This window comes from Scleropages formosus, chromosome 4 (genome assembly GCF_900964775.1).
Source record: "Scleropages formosus chromosome 4, fSclFor1.1, whole genome shotgun sequence".
NCBI lineage: Eukaryota > Metazoa > Chordata > Actinopteri > Osteoglossiformes > Osteoglossidae > Scleropages > Scleropages formosus.
The window spans coordinates 26503496-26522820 of NC_041809.1; the positions used below are offsets into that span (position 1 = coordinate 26503496).

Below are 19325 nucleotides of genomic sequence, written 5' to 3' on the forward strand. Positions count from 1 at the left end.
TCTGGTGGGTCTGGGGTTTGAGTCCTGCTTGGGGTACCTCGCGATGGACTGGCGCCCCATCCGTGTCCCTTCCCCTTCCAGCCTTGCGCCCTGTGTTGCCAGGTTAGGCTGCGGTTTGCTGCGACCCCACTTGGGACAAGAGGTTCTGTGTGTGTGCGTGTGTGTGTGTGTGTGTGTGTGTGTGTGTGTGTGTGTGTGTGTGTGTGTGTGTGTTTTCCTTTCTGGCACCATGAGAGCTTGATAAGGGAGTGCCAGGTGGCCTGCTGCTGCTGGCAACAGAGGGTGGTATGGTGAAATGTCAGGGAGGACACGCCATCTGAGATGTACTTCACTCCATCACAATGGGATACCTTTTAACACCATTTAAAGTTCTGAATAAAATTGCCTACTAGGCAACAGCCATCACCATCGTCAACCTAGTCTGCACTATATAGCCGTATTCATTAACATTTACTCATTTGTCGGACACCTTTCTCCAAAAACGTAGTCTTAAGCTGACGCCTTTGCCCAAGGTAACTTGCAGTGTAGACATAATACTCTAACCCTGCTAAAATCTTTATACAGCTATACCACAGCAAGGTCGCACGTGCGCAGAATTGGCAATTCGGAGCGACCGGATAAGCTGAAACACACATTTTACTGTGGCAAGAAACCCACACGAATATGGGGAAAACATGCAAACTTCACACAGATGAAAGAAGGATTGAACCCAGGTCCAGTTGCATGGTACGGGTTCAACAGGGCACCAGCACTATCCACTGTACCACCTATGCTCACCAGAGTACAGCTTCTCATGTTCTAGACCACAGTGTGCTTTCATTAACATTACATTTACTCATTTAGCTGACATGTTTCTACAAAACAACTGAGAATGTTAAGCTACTTACAATTATTTACCTACTTATACAGTTAGTTATATTTTTTCCCGGAGTATCTTAGGGTAAGTACTTTGCTCAAGAGCACTACAGCTGGAAACCAGCGTTCTTTGGGTCCAAAAGCAGCAGCTCTAACCACTACACTACCAGCTGTCCCCATTACAGTAGCAATATAAGGTAAGGCACAGATAGAGGCCATTATGTTAGAAACCATTAAGAAGGGGGTTCCAAACTTTCTCTCGTTTTCACATGCTTTACTGTCACGTGTCTTCAGTGATATTTCTTGCATTCATTATATTAGCCTTCTTTAGTTTAGTTTAATGTAGTTTGTCAACGTTGGAATCTTTGCTCCGTGCGAAACCGTTAAGAAGACGACGTAAATAAAAAAAAAAAAGCGGGAGCGGAGTGCAGGAGGGCGGGAAGAGACGCTTTTAGCGGGAGCGCGTCACGTGCCGCACGGAGGACCGCGCGAGGACTTCGGCTGCTTTCCTTTCCCTGCGAGCTGTGAGCGGAAGGCGCGCGAGCGCCGGTGGCCCAAATTGGAAGCTTCCCGGGGAAGTCATACGGTCTCTTGAGCTCCACGTTTTCTCGGAGGGGGGGAAAAGTATTTCGGAGTAATTCTTGAAAACCGTCTGTATTATTATTGAAAAAGAAAATATATATTATATATATGAAGTGATACTCGCTTGAACTAAATTAATTATACGTGTAAATATCTGCATTCAAACAGGTGACCCTCCTGCTTACGTGAACGCACATACAGCAGTTCGGAGACGTGTGAGAAGTGAGGCACTGAGTGTCACAGTGTCAGGCCGGTATCCCGCAGGTAACGCGCACGCAGCAAAGTGTCTTGTGTGGCGTGAACTGGGACACACGGGCCGGGCGCGGCGAAGTATGGAGAGCCGGTCCACCGAGTGTCCGCGGACAGAGGAAGGCGCCGGAGACGAGCCGTTGTTGCGCTGAGGAGGAGCCGCCCGGAGCCACGGTTCACATCGCAGGCAGGCGCGCTGACTCGGAAGAGGAGTGGAGAGAGACCGGCGGGGGAGGCAGACGGAGCCTCCTGCCTGGGCGGCACAGCCACACAGCACTGCACTGGCTCTCCGCGCTGCCGACCGACCCGACCGCTCTCATCCATCACAGCAGTCACACCCAGCGGAGGAGCGCAGACAGCTGAGCGGCAGCGCTGCTCGGGACCGCGCAGGAGCGGAGGAGGAGGTGTGCCGACGGCCGGTTCCGAGCATAACGATTAAAAAAATGTGGGAAATGATGTGAAGGAAGCGGTTCCTCCGGACCGCCTGCCGCGATTCCGCGAGCGCTGTCAGTAAAGCGGCACTTCGGACCTCCAGCTCTCATTGCGTTTGCTTTCCGCCGCAGTTCCTAAATAACAAAACTTGGCATTCTCCTCGATATGTGGCCGTAATCTTGATTTCTGCAATTTATTGCCGTCACGTTTGGCGAGAAACAAAAAAACAAACACGCGTATGTGCCACCCGCCCGGTTCTTCCCCACACCGGCGTCATTTCGAAACCGTGCCGAGATATTATATGGGTCACTTTATATCGAGCTAGTCAGATCGTGTCAAAATATAAGTGAACATTTCCGAAAGTATGTGCTGTGTTGATAACGGAATATAATACTATGGGAGGAGAGGAAAAGACGACGTTCGGAGCACCTATTTCACTGGATTCGCGTGCGGAATGGATGGATACCGTCTTCTGCGCGAGACTTCGGGGGAATTGCCGTAATTTGAATTACTAATCAGTATCTTCGAGGCATCGGCAACCTGGAAGGGGTCGAGATTCGATAAGATCAGATGCAATAACAATATCAGTCACCGATGAGCTAGTCCCCCCGGCCGATAATGAGACGCAGGCTTTGACGGGAATACCACAGTTCGTGACTGTCAGAGGCAGCCGCCCAAAACACGTCCAACATGTTTAAACGAGGTAAGTGACCAAGTCAATCTAAAGAATTTCTGTGGTGTTTGCTGATTTTTGCAGCCATGTGATGATGATGTGGTGGAGGGAATTCTTTGCATTTTTGGAGAGTTCGTCGCGTCGTCAGATGTTAGGCTGGGGCAGAGGGGGGCTGTGCGTGTGTGAAGTCGTGCCCACGCCTCACTTCGGGGGCAGAGCCGGGACGCGCATTCGGCTGCGAGCGCCCCGCTCTTCTTAGCCCGAGATTCGGACATCTCAAGCGCCTCAGCCGGGCGCCTTGGGAACCGAGTCCCACCGCCGAGCAGGTGCTCCACGTGAATCAAATGTTTACCCGTTCCGCGTAATATCTATCGTACTGACGAGCCGACCATTCGTGCCGCAGTGCAGCTGAAGAGTTGTTTTTGCACGTTTTTTTTTTTTTTTCCTTCCCCCTCTCCGTTCTTACGCTGCGCTCGCGAGCCCCCCGATTGATCCACGCGCAGAGCGCGCGCTGCACTGTCTCCAGGAAGATGGTGGCGCGTCGCCGGCGAGAGAAACACTTTTCACAACGTGTTTCTTTACCCGTCGGGAAAGGTGGTCATGGGGTCACTCAGGGCGTGTTTAAAAAAAAAAAAAAAAAAAAAAAATAAATAAATAAACAGGGCACTTGACTTGTACACGAATATTCAAGAAGATCTTGTTCTCAGAAACCATTAATTTAATATTGTTCTTTTTCCGTAGAGTAGAACCAGTAAATGATGGATAACTGCGCGAGACATATATATATATATGTAACAGCGTACGTGGTGAAACTTCGTTGAAAAGATTAGCAGTTTCTACTGGTTGACCTTAAATATCGCCGTCTCTGGGTTGCTGCCCATGTTAGACTCACTGCTCAGCAGTAGTTTTTCTTGTGAAATTTAAGTTCCAAGTTTAACCAATATTTTTTTCTGTGTTTGTCAGTTATGTTCAAAGACTGGAAGTGCGTTTCTGAACGAACCCGAGGACTTGAATAAATAATTAAATCTGAGCTGTAACCTATGTCCCAGCCTTACAGTTTGCTCTTTTCTCCCTTAAAGGAAAGACATAGTGTACAGTGTAGGTATTTAATGTGTTGTACAGATGCTAATACATATGTTTCTTTGGATTTTAATATTCAGATGTTTTTTTTTTTTAAACAATAAACGCTAGTTATCTATGTAGCCTCTGTATATAAGATCACATTGCAGTTGTTTTTCTGAGATGGTTGCTGCAGGAGAAGCATTTTAAATCAACTTCTAAAACATCACAGGGCCCCTGATGTGCAACAGGAATATATGGTGATTTTTTTACAGGAACCTCTTTGTGTGTGAACTTTGACAGAAATATCAGGGATGAGTGCAAACTGACAAAGATGTCAGAGTGATTGGCTTCATTTTCCTGCCAACAGAAGTCCAGCAGAGATCAGTCAGGTAAAGTAGTTATACAGCTTGCAAAAATGGCAGGGAAAAAAAAAATGAGTATCCCACTTAACATTGAATCAATATCACAAGGAAGAAGGAGCAGCCACCACTGACATTCACTCCCACAATACCGCCTTTCTTAAATTATATAATCTAAAGAAACACCTTTGTATGGAACTTTCTTTCAACACTCATTTGTAGGTGAGAAATTCAACTCTCTGCAACCAGTTAATAAATGCATACTAAATGTAATTTTTATGTGAAACATCTTCTGCCTTTAACTTCTATTTAGTAATCTGTATTATTATGGGGCTCAAAGGTGAAGACTGAAATATGACTAGTTGTCTAAACAGAACAGAGAATACAAGGACATGTATTTGTAATATGGGCAAAATTATTTGGTCTGTTTTAAATTTCAAGTCTAGACCCCTTTGTTGTGTAGTCCCCACTGCATCCCTACCAGTCTACCATGTTTGACCCCGTACCATGCTGTACCTTAATCATCTACCAGTAGCAGGCAGCCACAAAAGGAACAGTACCAGGCAAACACTCAAGGACTGTGGTTGCCCACTTTTAAAGGGGCAGCAGGCTACTGCTTTTAAAGTTTGTCTGATGTGATGATGCAATGTATGCTTTTTGCAAGCAATCGTGGAAATCAACATATTTAGGACAGGCCACTAGTGCGTGTGTGCGTCTGCATGTATGTGTGTACTCGGCCACGTGTGTCTGCGCTCTGTCACTGTCCAGCCTGTATCTTAACATGATAATTATCATCTTACATATACTTTGTGGGAGCCTTTCATGAGAGCCACCGATCATACACCGTTTCACCTTAAGTGTATTATCCGAACAGCATATCCTGTACTGGGGTTTTATTTTACAATTAGTCTTTGGAGTCAGTGAGTGAGAAGGCCCAGCAGCCAATACAGTATGGCAGTTATGTACAGAAACAACCTCAGGTTTATGTATTTGTTTTTTTCCTTATACCTTTATGGAAATTAAAAAAAAAAAATCTCTGAAAGGATATCAGTACTCCCAGTGTGGCCATTTTGAGGAATATTTCCACAAAACAAAATAGCTTTTTATTAAAAGTTTACTTAATAAGTAGAAATGCCTTCTGTCATACACTTTCATGTTTGGAATTATAAACTGGGAATAATTTAATTCATTAAAGTGAATAATTATAAAATCCCCATTAAGTCAAGTAAGGGAAAGTATGTGTCTGCGTGCAAGTCCAGCATTCATGACTTTATGGCTCTGGATTGTTCGATTTCAGCTGACGGGGGTTTTAAAGTCCACGGTATGAAGCAGAGGGGGCTGAATACCCTGCCTTGGTGTACATGAACACAGGTTTTCTCAGACAGCAAGGTTGTACACCAATTAAAGAAGTAGGCTCCAATGTTAAAATACTTCAGTAAAAATATCCACCTGCATAAATGGCAATATACTAAGCTAACAAAATAATGCATATAGTTCAGGAAAAGAGCAACAGATATATTAATACATATTCTCAGCCTGTCTGATTGGTCTTTCAGACCACTATTAATGAGGTTCATCCTTGACTTTTTCTATTAAGTTAGATAGATCTATACATGGATTACATTTGCATTTGTAATAATGTTCACCTAAAATGGAATACAGTGCATAGACATTTATCAGGTGAGACAGGTTAATACTAGTTCCTATCACAGTTGAATATTCAGCCACAGTGCCCTCACTAGTGTGTGAGTGAGAGCGGATTTGATGAGAGCGGATCTCATTGGGTTCATTCTAAATGATCAGTCTATTTTTGGAAAGCCTACCAGGGTAAGAAGTATTAAACAGAAACCCAGGCAGTTTGTTACAGCTGTTGGTGAGTGTCATTTAGGCCTGCTGGGACCCAGATAAGCTTTTTTTCGCCTTATTTCATCTCTCCCACTATTTATTGTTCTCTCACATACGCATAATCAAGGTAAAGCAATATATATTTTCTTTACTAACATGAAGAAGACCGTAATCGTGAGCATTCTCCTGACTGGAACTGACCACAACTGAAATTACATATCCTTACCACACTCTCTCCACAGTTACCTAGAGCTGATGATTGACCTGGGCTACGGCTTGTCTTTGACAACCAAACTTAATGTGTTGCGCTCAAAGTTTCTTGTTGGTTCACTGTGCTAAGGATCTAAGTGAGCAGTACTGGAAACTGTTACAGTCCTCATCCTGTACCTAACATTGTGTGTATCTGATCACTCCTGTACACCTTCTGTCTATAAACAGATGCAGAAGCCATAACTAGCTAATTGATACTGAATACCTGGACCATTGTTCCGTAGTGTGGATTGACTGTCACTGTTGACATACCAGGCAAAACGAAATGATGAATGATCACCTAGTAAGAATAAAGATTTACTTGCCATGCCGCAGACCCGAGGGGCCAGCATCAGGTTATTTTAACCTATTTCAAAATCTATTGTGGCATCATTGTCCATAGCAGTTTCATGAATGGAAAGAGTTCTGCTACCTTTGATCTCCTGAGATAAAGGATTCTCTCCTCCGGGAACTTTTCATATTGTCTGGACGTCATGAACACAGGATCTGTGGAGGAAAATCTTTTGATTGATTCTTTAATTCGTTCTCTGTGCTGTAATCTGTAAAGTGTGACAATTCTGTTGTGAAGGCCACTTTCCCCAATATAATTTCATTGAGTGAGTACAACATTGTGTGGCTTCTGCACCTGAGTTCCTACATTGCTGGACTCCTGCTGGTGTCAGTTGTTCTCAACATGGGATTGCCTGTGAGACTCTGCTCTGCAAAAGAGGGGTTGTAGGATTGTTCTCAGAGGATCAGAAGGAGGGATTATGGGAATCTCAACCTCCCACTGATAATCAGGAAAGAATATGCAGCCAATTATGTTACTTCCCAGTTTCATCAAATTTTCATTGAGTTAAAAAAAAAAAAAACAACCAAATAAGCAATTTTTTTGAGAGAAGAACAGCACAGATGTTTAAAAACACTATAGCTGAAAGTATGTGTGAAGGAGTGTGGTAGGGAAAAATGCAACCAGCTGGGTGAACAGTGTACAGAGGTAAAATTAGTGAACATCAACAGCTGCAAAAACAGATTATTAGAACATAGACACGAAAAATAAAGGCTCTTCTAGTTTGCTGATTCTTGTACAACACACATCAGTCTCATTAGCTCCTGTTGTTGAGATGGTTTGAAAATGACATGATTCATCTTATGAAGAATAATTATGTAACCCCGAGATTACATATTCAGAAGCAAATAAAAGCCTTTTATGGGAAGCTGCAGATAACTGAGTAGATAAGGAATTGCGCTTGTGATCAAAAACCAAGTACAACTGCTGCTGGACATGACTGTTTCTACAAATCAGCTACAAAGCACCTGAAGTGTCCTGTTTAATTTGTAAGCATCAGTTAAGCTATGTACACTCTCCGTGTACCAGTAGAGCCCGGTAGTCTTCCAGGTGTCAATAAAGCCCTGTATATTTTACAAGTATCACTAGAAATCCTTGTTTCTTTATCTTAGGCATCTATAGAATCTTGAAGTGAACACTGGCAAACAGCTTCATACATGTTCAAAAGGTGAGACAACTGCTTAACTGTTTAAGTAAACATCATGGTAATGAAAATAACTGTGATCCCCTGTATGACAAGTTTAAAAAAAAAAAAAATTCAGGTGCATAGCTTTACTATGCTCCATATCTTTACGTAGAACTACGTGTGGGTGGTGCGAGAAATGAAATGAGGTTGTGTTAGGTATGTGTATGCAATCATCATTTATTGGCCAACAAATCACGGCACTCTCCAGATCAATGAAATCATACACGGCAAGAATAGGGCGATGATGAGATGTATAATGATGTGGTTAGCTGCATCGCAAGCTCTCCCAATTTCTTACAAAGACCATGTTGATGCACGAGCTGCCGAGTGTCGTAGGCGCCATTGTCGAGGTGAGCCTCAAACCAAACGTACCTCGGTCTAAATGAAAGTTTTCCTGCCGGCATGATACGTGTCCGATAGCGCGGCTCTCCAGCTACGAACTGAGGTGTGACGTCAACGCTGTGACGAGGTTCGAACGCGATGACGTAGCGCAACGCGCGGCAACTCCATAACGAGGCAAATGTGGGATATGATTTTCGCAACGTTGCCAGCTCGCTCGGGCTCAACCGGCAGCGGCCGTTCATATCTAGTTTGATGCGGCGTTCCTTCCTCTGTCCAACGATATATGCACCATCTCTCTGTGTCTTTTCATTTGCGAGCAGTACAGGCGAGAGGGGTTACATTTTTACGTGACGGTTAATTCCCCAACCCAAGTTACGCCCGCAGCCTAGTGAGAAGAAAGACGTGTAGTTCTACTAGTATGTCAAAAAAAAAAAAATCTCTACAAACTAACAAAGTGACTGGTGGCAAACCTATACATTGTGCAATCGCACAAAGGTCATTTTACTGACAAAAGAAAGGATTTGCTTAATACAGTGAAGGCTTGACAGTCCCTCTGTAGTACTGTCGTACTTGCAGCTAGTGTTTGTAGGGTGACACACAAACGGTTAAAAAGAATATTTCTTCAGTCGCGCATTGCAGGATTATGATCGTTCCGACAGTAAAGTCTCTGTGCTTTTTATTATTTCACCTGTTTTCATCCTAAAAATGTGACCTTTTCGTGACCCGGAGAGACACGTAATCTCCTTAGCCTGAATTGCTTCAGGAAATATCCAACTGTATAAGTGAGTGAAAAATATAGGTTTCTCTAGATAAGAATATCTGAAGTTATTCCTAGTATATCACTGTTCTCCCTCTTTTTATTCTCCACTCTCTCTGTACTCACTTTGATTTCATCTACTCAAAAACCACATAACCCACAAAACCCACCTGAGCTCTTAGGCAGGAACGGCATCCATTTTGTGTCGGAGTTTACAACAGAACTGCCCAGGCATGTGCTAGATACTTTATGGGAAGGCCTGAGATTCCTACTGGTTGATACACACAGTGTTGGTATGCCAGTAAGCATGTGCCAGTTTAATTTATTTTAAAATTCTTCACGATGTACACATGGGGGGTGCGGTGGTGCAGTGGGTTGGACTGCAGTCCTACTCTCCAGTGGGTCTGGGGTTCGAGTCCCGCTTGGAGTGCCTTGCGACGGACTGGCGTCCCGTCCTGGGTGTGTCCCCTCCCCCTCCGGCCTTACGCCCTGTGTTACCGGGTCGGCTCCGGTTCCCCGCGACCCCATATGGGACGAACGGTTCTGGAAATGTGCGTGTATGAGGTACACGCACACTGACCGAAGTCGCTTGTCCCAAGCAGGCTTGCGGCGAGCCGGAACCTAGCCAGGCAGCGCAGAGCGTAGGGGACACACCCAGGATGGGATGCCAGTCTATCGCAGGGCACCTCAAGCGGGACTCGAACCCCAGACCCACCAGAAAGCAGGCGCAGGCCAAATCCGCCACGCCACCGCACTCCCTCCCCCCTTATGCGATGTAAGCGTTTGTAAATTCAACTCACCATTAAAAATATTTATTAAAATACTTAAAATGCAAGTACAAAACAATAAATCATTTACTGCAGCTAGCTGAAAGCAGATTTTCAGACAACCCCAGATTACTATATATTGATTAGAATACAATCAATGTCAGTGATTGATCTAAATTATGGTGATTTTTTTCCACAGCAAAGTGTAGTGAAATAAACTGTTTTGCCTAATTAATCATTAAAAATGCCAAGATATGCTTCATAAGCAAGTTTGTGAACTATACCTATATAGCCGAGCGGAAATATTTGCAAGTGGCCGTGTCCTCATCTAACATAACACTTGGATGCTTTGTGAGTGGTCTGAATGGCTTGTTAATTAACGCATATAAAGAGCTACATTAACAACAAATGTGATGATGCCACAGACAGACGCTCAGTAAAAGTGTCTCAATAGCTTACAGTTTCACCCACATGGACAGGTGGATGTGTTACTGCAGATAATCAGGTTACTTCATGTCAACAAATGTACCAGCTGTTCATCTCATGGAATCTGTTCCAGGAACTTATTAGTTCCAACTCCACTTCTTTAAACAGATGCCAGAACATGGTTTTTGGCTGAAATTCTGTCGGTAACATGACTGTTCAGTGTTTAGGTTCAAATGCCACAGTTTAAAGTTGAAATTCTCTAGGCAATGCAAATGATGTCACCTGGTCCCTGTTGCTCCCTGGAATGTTTGTCACATTGTCACATGGATGCTTAGTCGCTCTCCTTGGAATGGTTAACACACACACACACACACACACACACACACACACACACACACACACACACGCACATCTGAAACCACTTGTCTCAAGAAGGATCCCAGCGAACTGGAGCCTAGCCCAGCAACATAGGGCACAAGGCTGGAGGGGGAGGGGAACACAGGGCACCCCAAGCAGGACTTGAACCCCAGACCCACCGGCAAGCAGGACCCGGTCAAACCCGCCGCACCCCCCCCCCCCCCAGAATGGTTAATAGTGAGGTGAAATGTTACGTTTGACCAAGCAGTGGGACGAAAACAGTTATGCGTACTTAATATCTAACCTACATCCAGATGTTATTTCCATTTGTTTCAATGGTAAAAAATTATATGCATTTCTGAGTCTCAAAACTGACACTAATTTATGCTAAAATCTGACCAACTTCCGTTAAAATGGACACAATTCAGTACTTAACAAGGAAGTTTCCTTTCATTAATTACTGTATAGTATAATACTGTATGACTGTGTACCTGCACTTTCAGCTTTTGTAGCTATTCCTGTTGTTTGTTTTAACTCTCACAATCAAAACATACATATATTACGCTCAGTACTGAATTAATTAGCTCTCACTGAACAAGCTGACATGATTCCTCGCAGCACCTTGGCTATGCTGTTAACATGGGTTGCATGGCTGTGTGTGGAGTTACCATGTTCTCCTTGTGTTTGCGAGGGTTTCCTCTTACAGTCCAAAGACATGTTGTAGGTGACTTGTTGAATAAATGGCCCCCAGTGTATGAATATGCATGTGCTACATTGCTCTGCTATTAAATTGGTGAATGACTATATGCTGGTTACTGTGGTGTATCCAGCATTAAGTCACTGTGGACATATATGTGCCAGCTAAATACATTTACATTTATTTATTTAGCAGACGCTTTTCTCCAAAGCGACTTCCAATGAACTCTATCTAGTGTTATCAGCCCGCACACCTTATTCACCAAGGTGACTTACGTGGATAGATACGCTACTTAGAATGGATATCTAATAAATACTACATAATAATCATTGTACAGCACTTTGGAGAAGTGTCCACTAAGTAAATAAATGTAAATATTTCCTCGGACCGCTCAGCTGTTTGAAGGTTTGAAAATCTGAATTCGGTCTTCGTAAATACAAAGATGTGCCTTGTAAGCCAATCTAGGGGCATTGAATGAAACTCCTTGCAAATCTAAATTCTCACGACTCGATTGTTTTCTGTTGAGCTTCACCAAGGCCCAAGCCCCAAATGTAAACCCACACCGAGAGCACGGTGGAGGGTGTTGGTGCTGCGGGAGTGCTCGGGCAAGGCTGGGGATTGCTCGGGGCTTAAAAGGATTGCTATGGCTTTGGATGTATTGTGTTGAAAGATGGGGACATCGGAACTGCCAGCAGGGTGGGTAATGTGCATCAACTCCGTCATTGTCAGTGTTTAGTCATCGCTGAGGTGTTAGTGTCGATGGGCTTAGAAAGAGGGCAGAATTAAAATGTCAATTGAATGTGTTGAATTCAAGCCTGGATTTCACCCTTCCTTTGCTGCACTGAGTCCACCTAAATGGCTGTTTTTACAACAATTAACTGGACAATTTACAATGAATTTGCCAGGGTTGGGAGTCGGTTCATTTTGCTGATTATAGAGCGCAGATGGACTGTACTAATCCCCTCAGCAGGCTCCTTCAGCAGCTCGGCATGGCACGCGGTTCCTGCCATTTCTACATCTCTTACAAAATCCAGAGGCCTTTTCCCACGTCTGGCCTCTCGTGGGAGCAATTAAGAACTAGATCGGCGCTGTCCTGCCACAGCTGCCTTCTCCAGCGGGACAGGGAACGACGGAACATGGGTCCATCTCCGGAATACTGATCAGCAGGGCTACTTTTCTTCAGGAGTCCCTGGACTGGCTCTGATTGGAGTCACTAGTAAGGCTGTTTCCTCATTTGTTCATTGTTAAAATCTCTTAACATGCTCGTCACACGGTTTCAAGGTTACGTTCTTGGAAAGACCTCATCCATAGAACCTTGGTCTATCAATGCCGGTTTACAATGTGAAAGAAAACGTGCAGACTTTCCCCTCTGTTTTGGAGTCTGATCGCAAAGTTTTTATTGGAGTATCTATTTTGGGTTGAACAAGAGGCACAGAGAGTTCACAGTTCTCTGGTACTCAACCAAAGACTATATGGACAGTCCCCTGTATTCATACTTTAAGAAGAGGATGTGATCATTGACAGGGTCAAGCTACATACTGCGACTTCCGAAATATATATTTTCATCCTTTGTGAAATGAAAACCGAAAAAGAAAACTGAGGAACGCAGATAATTCTGTTGCGATCCGGCCTTAGACACATCCGGTACAGAATTGAGTTGGATGTGTGTGGTTGGGGAAGTAGCATCAAGGGGAGGAGCTGGTGGGGGGGCTTGTTTAAGCTGACAGTGTTAACCAGGGCAACACATAAATCCTTGAGCCTGTTTTAGGGATGCAGCGCTTCCAGCGGAATAATCATGTCCTGAGTAGAGCTGTGGTACAGCTCCTCCTACCACGCACTCCCACACACACACTCTCCAGGCTTCAGTGTTTAGCTTGGTAATGGTCGAATGGCTTGAGATCGCAGCCGGAGCGGTGTGGCTGGTGAAATATCCGGAAGGTCATTTCAGGGAATTTCATACTTTGTAATATTTGGAAAACTGGAGCATAATAAATAACAGCGAATAAGTCAGCCCATTGTCTATTTTGTGAAACGTGATTGCAGGACCAGATGTTTTGTCTTAAGGTCTGTTTGAGGGAATTGCAGAGAAAGCCAGGCTGAAAACAGAATTGAATAATATACCAAACCCTAGTAAAAGGTAATCAAATACCCGGTGAACCATCTCCCCCTTGACACCACCCCAGCACCTTTTCCCTACCCAAATACATGGCATCCATCCATCCATCCATCCATCCATCCATGCATCCATCCATCTTCATTAACCGCTTGTCCTGGTTGGGGACATGGGGGTCTGAAGTCTATCCTGGAATCACTGGGTGCAAGGTTGAGAGGGGTACACCCTGGATGGGATGCCAGTCACATAGCATACTGATACTAAATATTCATCCATTCATTATCAATAACCACTTGTCCACTGCAGGGCTATGGTGGTCTGGAACCTATCCTAGACGGGTAGGACACCAATACTGATACTAAATGTTTCTGATCAAAGTCATCTGATGATGAACTTAAATGGTAAACTGTGTTTTAACATGCAGCTTTTTAACTGTTGGAAGCCCTTAGAAGCCCAGACTACTCTTTAAACACCAGGGTTAGAGTTTTCACTTGCTGCTGAAGCCCCTGCCCCAAGCCCGGTCCTGAGCCTGGTGTCCAACTGGCGCAGCTCTCTGAACAAACTCGCAGGGCGAAAGTCAGCGGGGAGCTAACAGCAGGCGTTGTTTTGATGGAGGTGGCACTGCAGGGTCATGGATGGATGAGACGGATTAGCGGCTGATCTCCTGTTGGATTTGAGGCCCGGTGAGCGATATTACCGGGACTGCTCAGTAAATTGTGAGGGGTGGGGAGGGGAGCTTTGTGAACTTGTTCAAAGACAAGATGATGCAGATGGCAAGGATGAAGCAGGGCAGAGTTTAGCATAGACTTGTAAGACAAGGAGGATAAACCAACTTGGCAGCGGCTTTTTAGTAATGATGTTTTTAGATGGCTTAGAAAGATGCTTATACTGAACAAAGCAATTTATGCATCTTTCATTTCCACACCTTTCCCAGTTCACACAAGGAAAATGAATTACTTAATTACTTCACATTCTGTGACTTGATGAAAAGCACTGCTGAAGTGCCATTGCTGCGCTCCACAGCTTTCAAAGATGTTGCGTGGAGTAGGTGTCCGCGAGGGCTGTGCGATCGAGGGCCAGGCGTTCCGGTTACCGTCAAGTAGGTACCTTGTTACTGAGAGAGAGGCAATGGCGACAATGGGTTAACATCCCCCGATGCACCGATGTGTCATACCCGTGAACCCGGCGGAACAGAAAGACGGACTCCCAGCTGAGGCGCGAGACTGCAGGGCTGAACAGAATGGTGAAGAGGGAGTGGAGAGGTAGGGGTTGGTGGGGTTGGATTGTTCTGAAGCTAGCGACCACAATCGAACGGCAGCCCCGGAGACTGCTTGTATAAATGTCAGAGCTGGAACAAAACAAACAGTTGGCCTCGAGCTGGCCCAAAGGGCATCGATCCACAAGCCCTGCTCCCCCCAGGAGCACGATGGGAGGAAAAACACCTATGCCGACCCATCCGAGGGGGAGAGGACAAGGATCATCAACAAATCGATACCTGGAAAAATCCGTGGTGCTGGGGCTCGTGACATCGTCGTATTCTTATCACGTTAGCATTTTTTTTGCCTTCGTATTACATTAGCCCTTTTCATTTTCTTATCACGTTAGTGTTTTTATTTTCTCAGCAGACACCAGTTTACGTAGCTGGATACTGTACTTATGTAATACAGGATATGTATCTTTGTACAACGCAGATAACCCTTCCGCGGTGGATTTAAACACGCCATTTTGGCGTCAAGTCCAGGGCTTTAAAATATCGTCATTGTGTTTGCTTACCCGAAGCTTTGTACGTTGATCCAAAGTGAGTTACGCGGCGTGCACTTAACTCATTTGTACAGCTGCATATTTACCGCATGTACTGAGATTAAATACCCTGCCCAAGGGTATAAGAAGATTGGCTGCCCCCAAACTCTCCAGCTTTGGTTATGCCACTTGATGTTGTAATACAAGAATCCCTAAATTGTGCCCTGCTTGCTTGCGGTGCGTGGGAGCGAGTATTGGTTCCACCTGAATGCTTACGCAGTCAGTCCAACTGATTATTGCCTTAATTGAAGTGATTTAGCTTTTTCTCTCCCTACTGATGTTAGGTAACCGAAAGAGCCGGAAAACCCGCACGCGTTGGAACACCGCGGGCGATCACTGTCATAAAGCGTTACGTTGATCTCCTCATCATCGCACAGCACGAGCCGTAAAGGTAAGAGTAGGCGATGGTGTCAAGTTCAGCGCTAAAGATGCATCGTAGAGGTTTTGTAACACGTTAAAATGCGCTCTAATCAATTGACAGGTTAAAACTAACAGCGTACTGGGACAAAACAGAACTCGGTCTGAGTTTGAGCCCTCCTTGGGGGTTGCTGACAGCAGTCGGAAATAAAAGACCACGAATCCAGGAGAAGTGCTAAAAGGTAAAAACAAGTAATAAGTTATGCGGGACCATGACCACCGCAGAGAAAGAGGCTTTAAATAAGAAACTAACCTTTTAAGATGTTATTGTTTTTATTGTGGAGGGGGTGCGGTGGCGCAGTGGGTTGGACCACAGTCCTGCTCTCCAGTGGGTCTGGGGTTCGAGTCCCGCTTGGGGTGCCTTGCGGCGGGCTGGCGTCCCGTCCTGGGTGTGTCCCCTCCCCCTCCGGCCTTACGCCCTGTGTTGCCGGGTAGGCTCCGGTTCCCCGTGACCCCGTCTGGGACAAGCGGTTCTGAAAATGTGTGTGTGTTTTTATCGTGGATTTTTTTGTGGACAAATTTAATTCGAAATAAACCGTATGTATTAGTGAGATTGTGATTTGTTTTTTTTTTTTTTTTTGTCGTTCTCCCGTTAAGTGTTTTTATAGATTTAATTCAAGTAAATTTCCTAGTCTCACAGCAGTACCCTGGGAAATCTTTAAGTCACGAGTCTATTTCCTGAGGCACCACACCCCCTTATGACTGCTGGTGTAAATCCTAGGACGGAAAAACTTCAATTAAGACTTAACCCTTTGATGGGGGGAGAAAGAAGAGGCAAATCAAATCTGAAGATGCTGAGCAGCAACCGTCCAGAAAAAAAATCTACCCGCCAGATTTCACACACAGGTCTTTGTGACCTTTCTCTGAGCCGCATCGTGGGAAGTCTGAGTTCAGGGCAACATCATGGCTACTTCTTCCAATTTGACTGCTTCAAGGTTAAGTTACAACAAATTTTGAAATGCCACCCCAATCTCTTCTCGTTCATTTACATTTATTTATTTAGCAGACACTTTTCTGCAAAGCACCTTTGAATGAACTCTATGTAGTGTTATGAGCTCACACACCTTATTCACCAAGGTGACTTACACTGCTAGATACACTATTTACACTGGGTTACTCATCCATACATCAGTGCAACACACTCTCTCTGTGTCACTCACACACTATGGGTGAACCTGAACAGCATGTCTTTGAACTGTGTGAGGAAACCAGAGCACCCAGAGGAAACCCACGCAGACACGGAGAGATCATGCAGATTCCATACAGACTGAGCGGGGATCAAACCCACCTTCTCTCGCACCACCCAGGCTTCTGCGAAACAGCAGCGCTACTCGCTGTGCCACCATGCCACCCATTTGGGCAGAAATCTTGTGAAATGGCTGCAAAATTGATCCAACAAAATGAGCTGGTGCACTGTGAAGTAATACAATGCAGTACAACAAAGTGCTAATCCACTGGCAGAGCCTATACGGTACAAAGCAGCACTAACACCGCTGCTGGATGCATACAGCCGCTGTCGTAAATCCAGCTCTGTAGTGCATGGCGACGCACGGATGTTGGGTCACTGGGTCTGCGGAGCTCGGTGCTGCCGTTGTGTGTTGTAAAACGGCGAACACGTTCTGTTGGTCTGTCCTCTGCCATCTTTCTGTTTAGTCACAGTCCGTTCCCTAGATTTGCTCGGTTGGTCTGCTGCAAAATCCCCTCTCTCTCTCTCTCTCTCTCTGAATTTGCACTGAATTATTAAAAAGTGTTTTGATTCCCAGACTGATTGTGAATCTAGGGCTGCGGCTTTCGGCAGTGCACTCCTCTCCCGTTTCCTTTTTTTCTAACCAGACGCTATTCTACCTCCCCTCTCTTTCGTTCTCTGTCTTGCTTCTCTTCGCTCGCCTCCGCTTTCATCCCGCTTCCTCCCGGTTTCGTCTCGAGATCCCTTCCCTGAACCGAAAGCTGACATTTTAGCAAAGTGAATTTACCTGCTCTCCCTCGCATCATTTTTGCGTTTGCACGGGATTAGTATATAGGTCAGGTTTTGAAAGTATGGGGGGGGGGGGGGCCACCGGTGCATTGGTGGAGCCAATATGTTGAGTATGGCCTAATGTATCCCACAATGCAACAGCAGTACATCTCAAGTGGCCTTGAGGAGCTGTGAGATCCCAGCCCTTCGTTTAGCTCCAACAACCAACAGAAGAGCCAACTGAGGGAAGGAGATAAGCACCGTGTAGCCCCAACTTCCCTGTGAGCTCCTCAGCCCCGTTCCCCTTGCCAGTGTAACACAGTATCTGCAGTCCACAGTCCTCCCTGACCCGCACAGACTGCGGCTTACGCGGCTCTGGGATCCATGCATATTTCATGTTGTATTACCTGGCCCTCGCGCCCCGGCTGCTCCGTTGCTGCATTTTCTCGGTCCTTTTCTCCGTGTCCTGCGCAGCTCCGCACAATGCTAATGCGAAAGGTGCCGAACCTTCTCGACCCTCCGCTGCTCCCCGGCTAAGCCCCAGCGCCTGGCCCACTCCGCACGTTCTTGTCGAGGACGTCCGGCGGGTTGGACTCTCCTCTTCCTCCTCTTGTACCCAGCAGACATTGCCGCCTTTCAGGTTAGCTGGGATGTTCGAAGCGCCGAGGTTTGCGAACGTAATGGAGGTTTCAAGCGTTGTTGGGGGGGGGGGAGGAGGTGGAAGAGTAGCACGGTAGCCTCGTTGGTGTACTTCTTGCTGCTCTTTTTCATGGCCGTGGGTTTGAATCCAGCCTCGGGCAACTGTCTGTGGAGTTTGCATGTTTTCCCGGTGTTTGTGTGGGTGTACTGGATTGGCTGTTCTTCCACTTTATAAAAGCCAAGTTCTTTACATGGACTACTCTGTGTGTGTGCGTGTGTGCGTGCGTGTGTAAGAGTGTCTGAGAGCAGGCGGCAGCATACTGGTATCCAAGGTGGTGGACAGATTTCGAGGGCTGGATTTTAACACTACGCTGTCTGATTTATTTAGTTTCAAATGAAAGCAGAGAAAAGATTCTCCTCTCCAAGCTTTCGGGCGCTCTTTATCTGCCGTAATCATCTGCTGTTGAGAGCTTCTAGGTACCTTGTAAGCTCAGCTTTTTGCCGGGAAAAAAAGACTCCTCAAAAATAAAATAAGGCGTTACATCCAGGTGGTCTATTGTGGCTCTTTTGTTTGCTCGAAAGACACTTTCATGCAAATTCAGACATGTGATTCCAGGAGAATTTCCTGTATTTACTAATGTCAGGAAAAAAAAAAAAATTCTCCTTGAAACGCGATTCGTTTATCGGAATCCGTTCTTGTAATTAAGCACGGATTCGCTCGGCCTTGAAAACAGGAGCGCGGAAGCAAGTTTTGAAAGGTTTTCTCCGAAGACGCCGAATTTCGATTTCGACGTAGCCTCGCCGATAAATGGCACGATTTTCGTGACCGTTGTTTGCGGCACCTCTGCGTGTGAAATGACCCTTGAGCTCGGCGCTCGGTTCACGACGCTCTTCCGCAGCACCGACACGCGTTTGTAGGCTGGACCGGAATTGCTCCTCAAAGCAATGAAAATAACGACAGGTTACTCCAGTCCTTGTGGATCTTTTAACTCATTCACCTTGGTGCCTCACCTGTTTGTGCCCCTGAAATAAAAAAAAAAAAAAAAAAGGCACATTCTTGTCCACCTGTGACTTTCTCATATCATACGTCGCTGTTGAAGAGAAGGTTTTATATATAATTTAAGGCAAATATATCTAGAAAGGACTTCGGAATGAGTAATAAAGACCTAAGATTTCGGGTCTTCACGACTGTGTCTCGGATTATTCTTTGAAGTC

At 45.4% G+C, this 19325-nt stretch overlaps 1 protein-coding gene across 1 annotated transcript in view; it reads left to right on the top strand.

Annotated features, from left to right (window-relative positions):
• The first annotated feature begins 1376 nt into the window (after positions 1-1376).
• LOC108921211 (reticulon-4 receptor-like 1) overlaps positions 1377-19325 on the top strand; it is a 70974-nt gene continuing 53025 nt past the window's right edge. Inside the window, exon 1 of the mRNA XM_029251496.1 lies at positions 1377-2821. Within this exon, the coding sequence (XP_029107329.1) occupies positions 2809-2821 (13 nt within the window). The 5' untranslated portion in view covers positions 1377-2808. The remainder of the gene's footprint in view (positions 2822-19325) is intronic.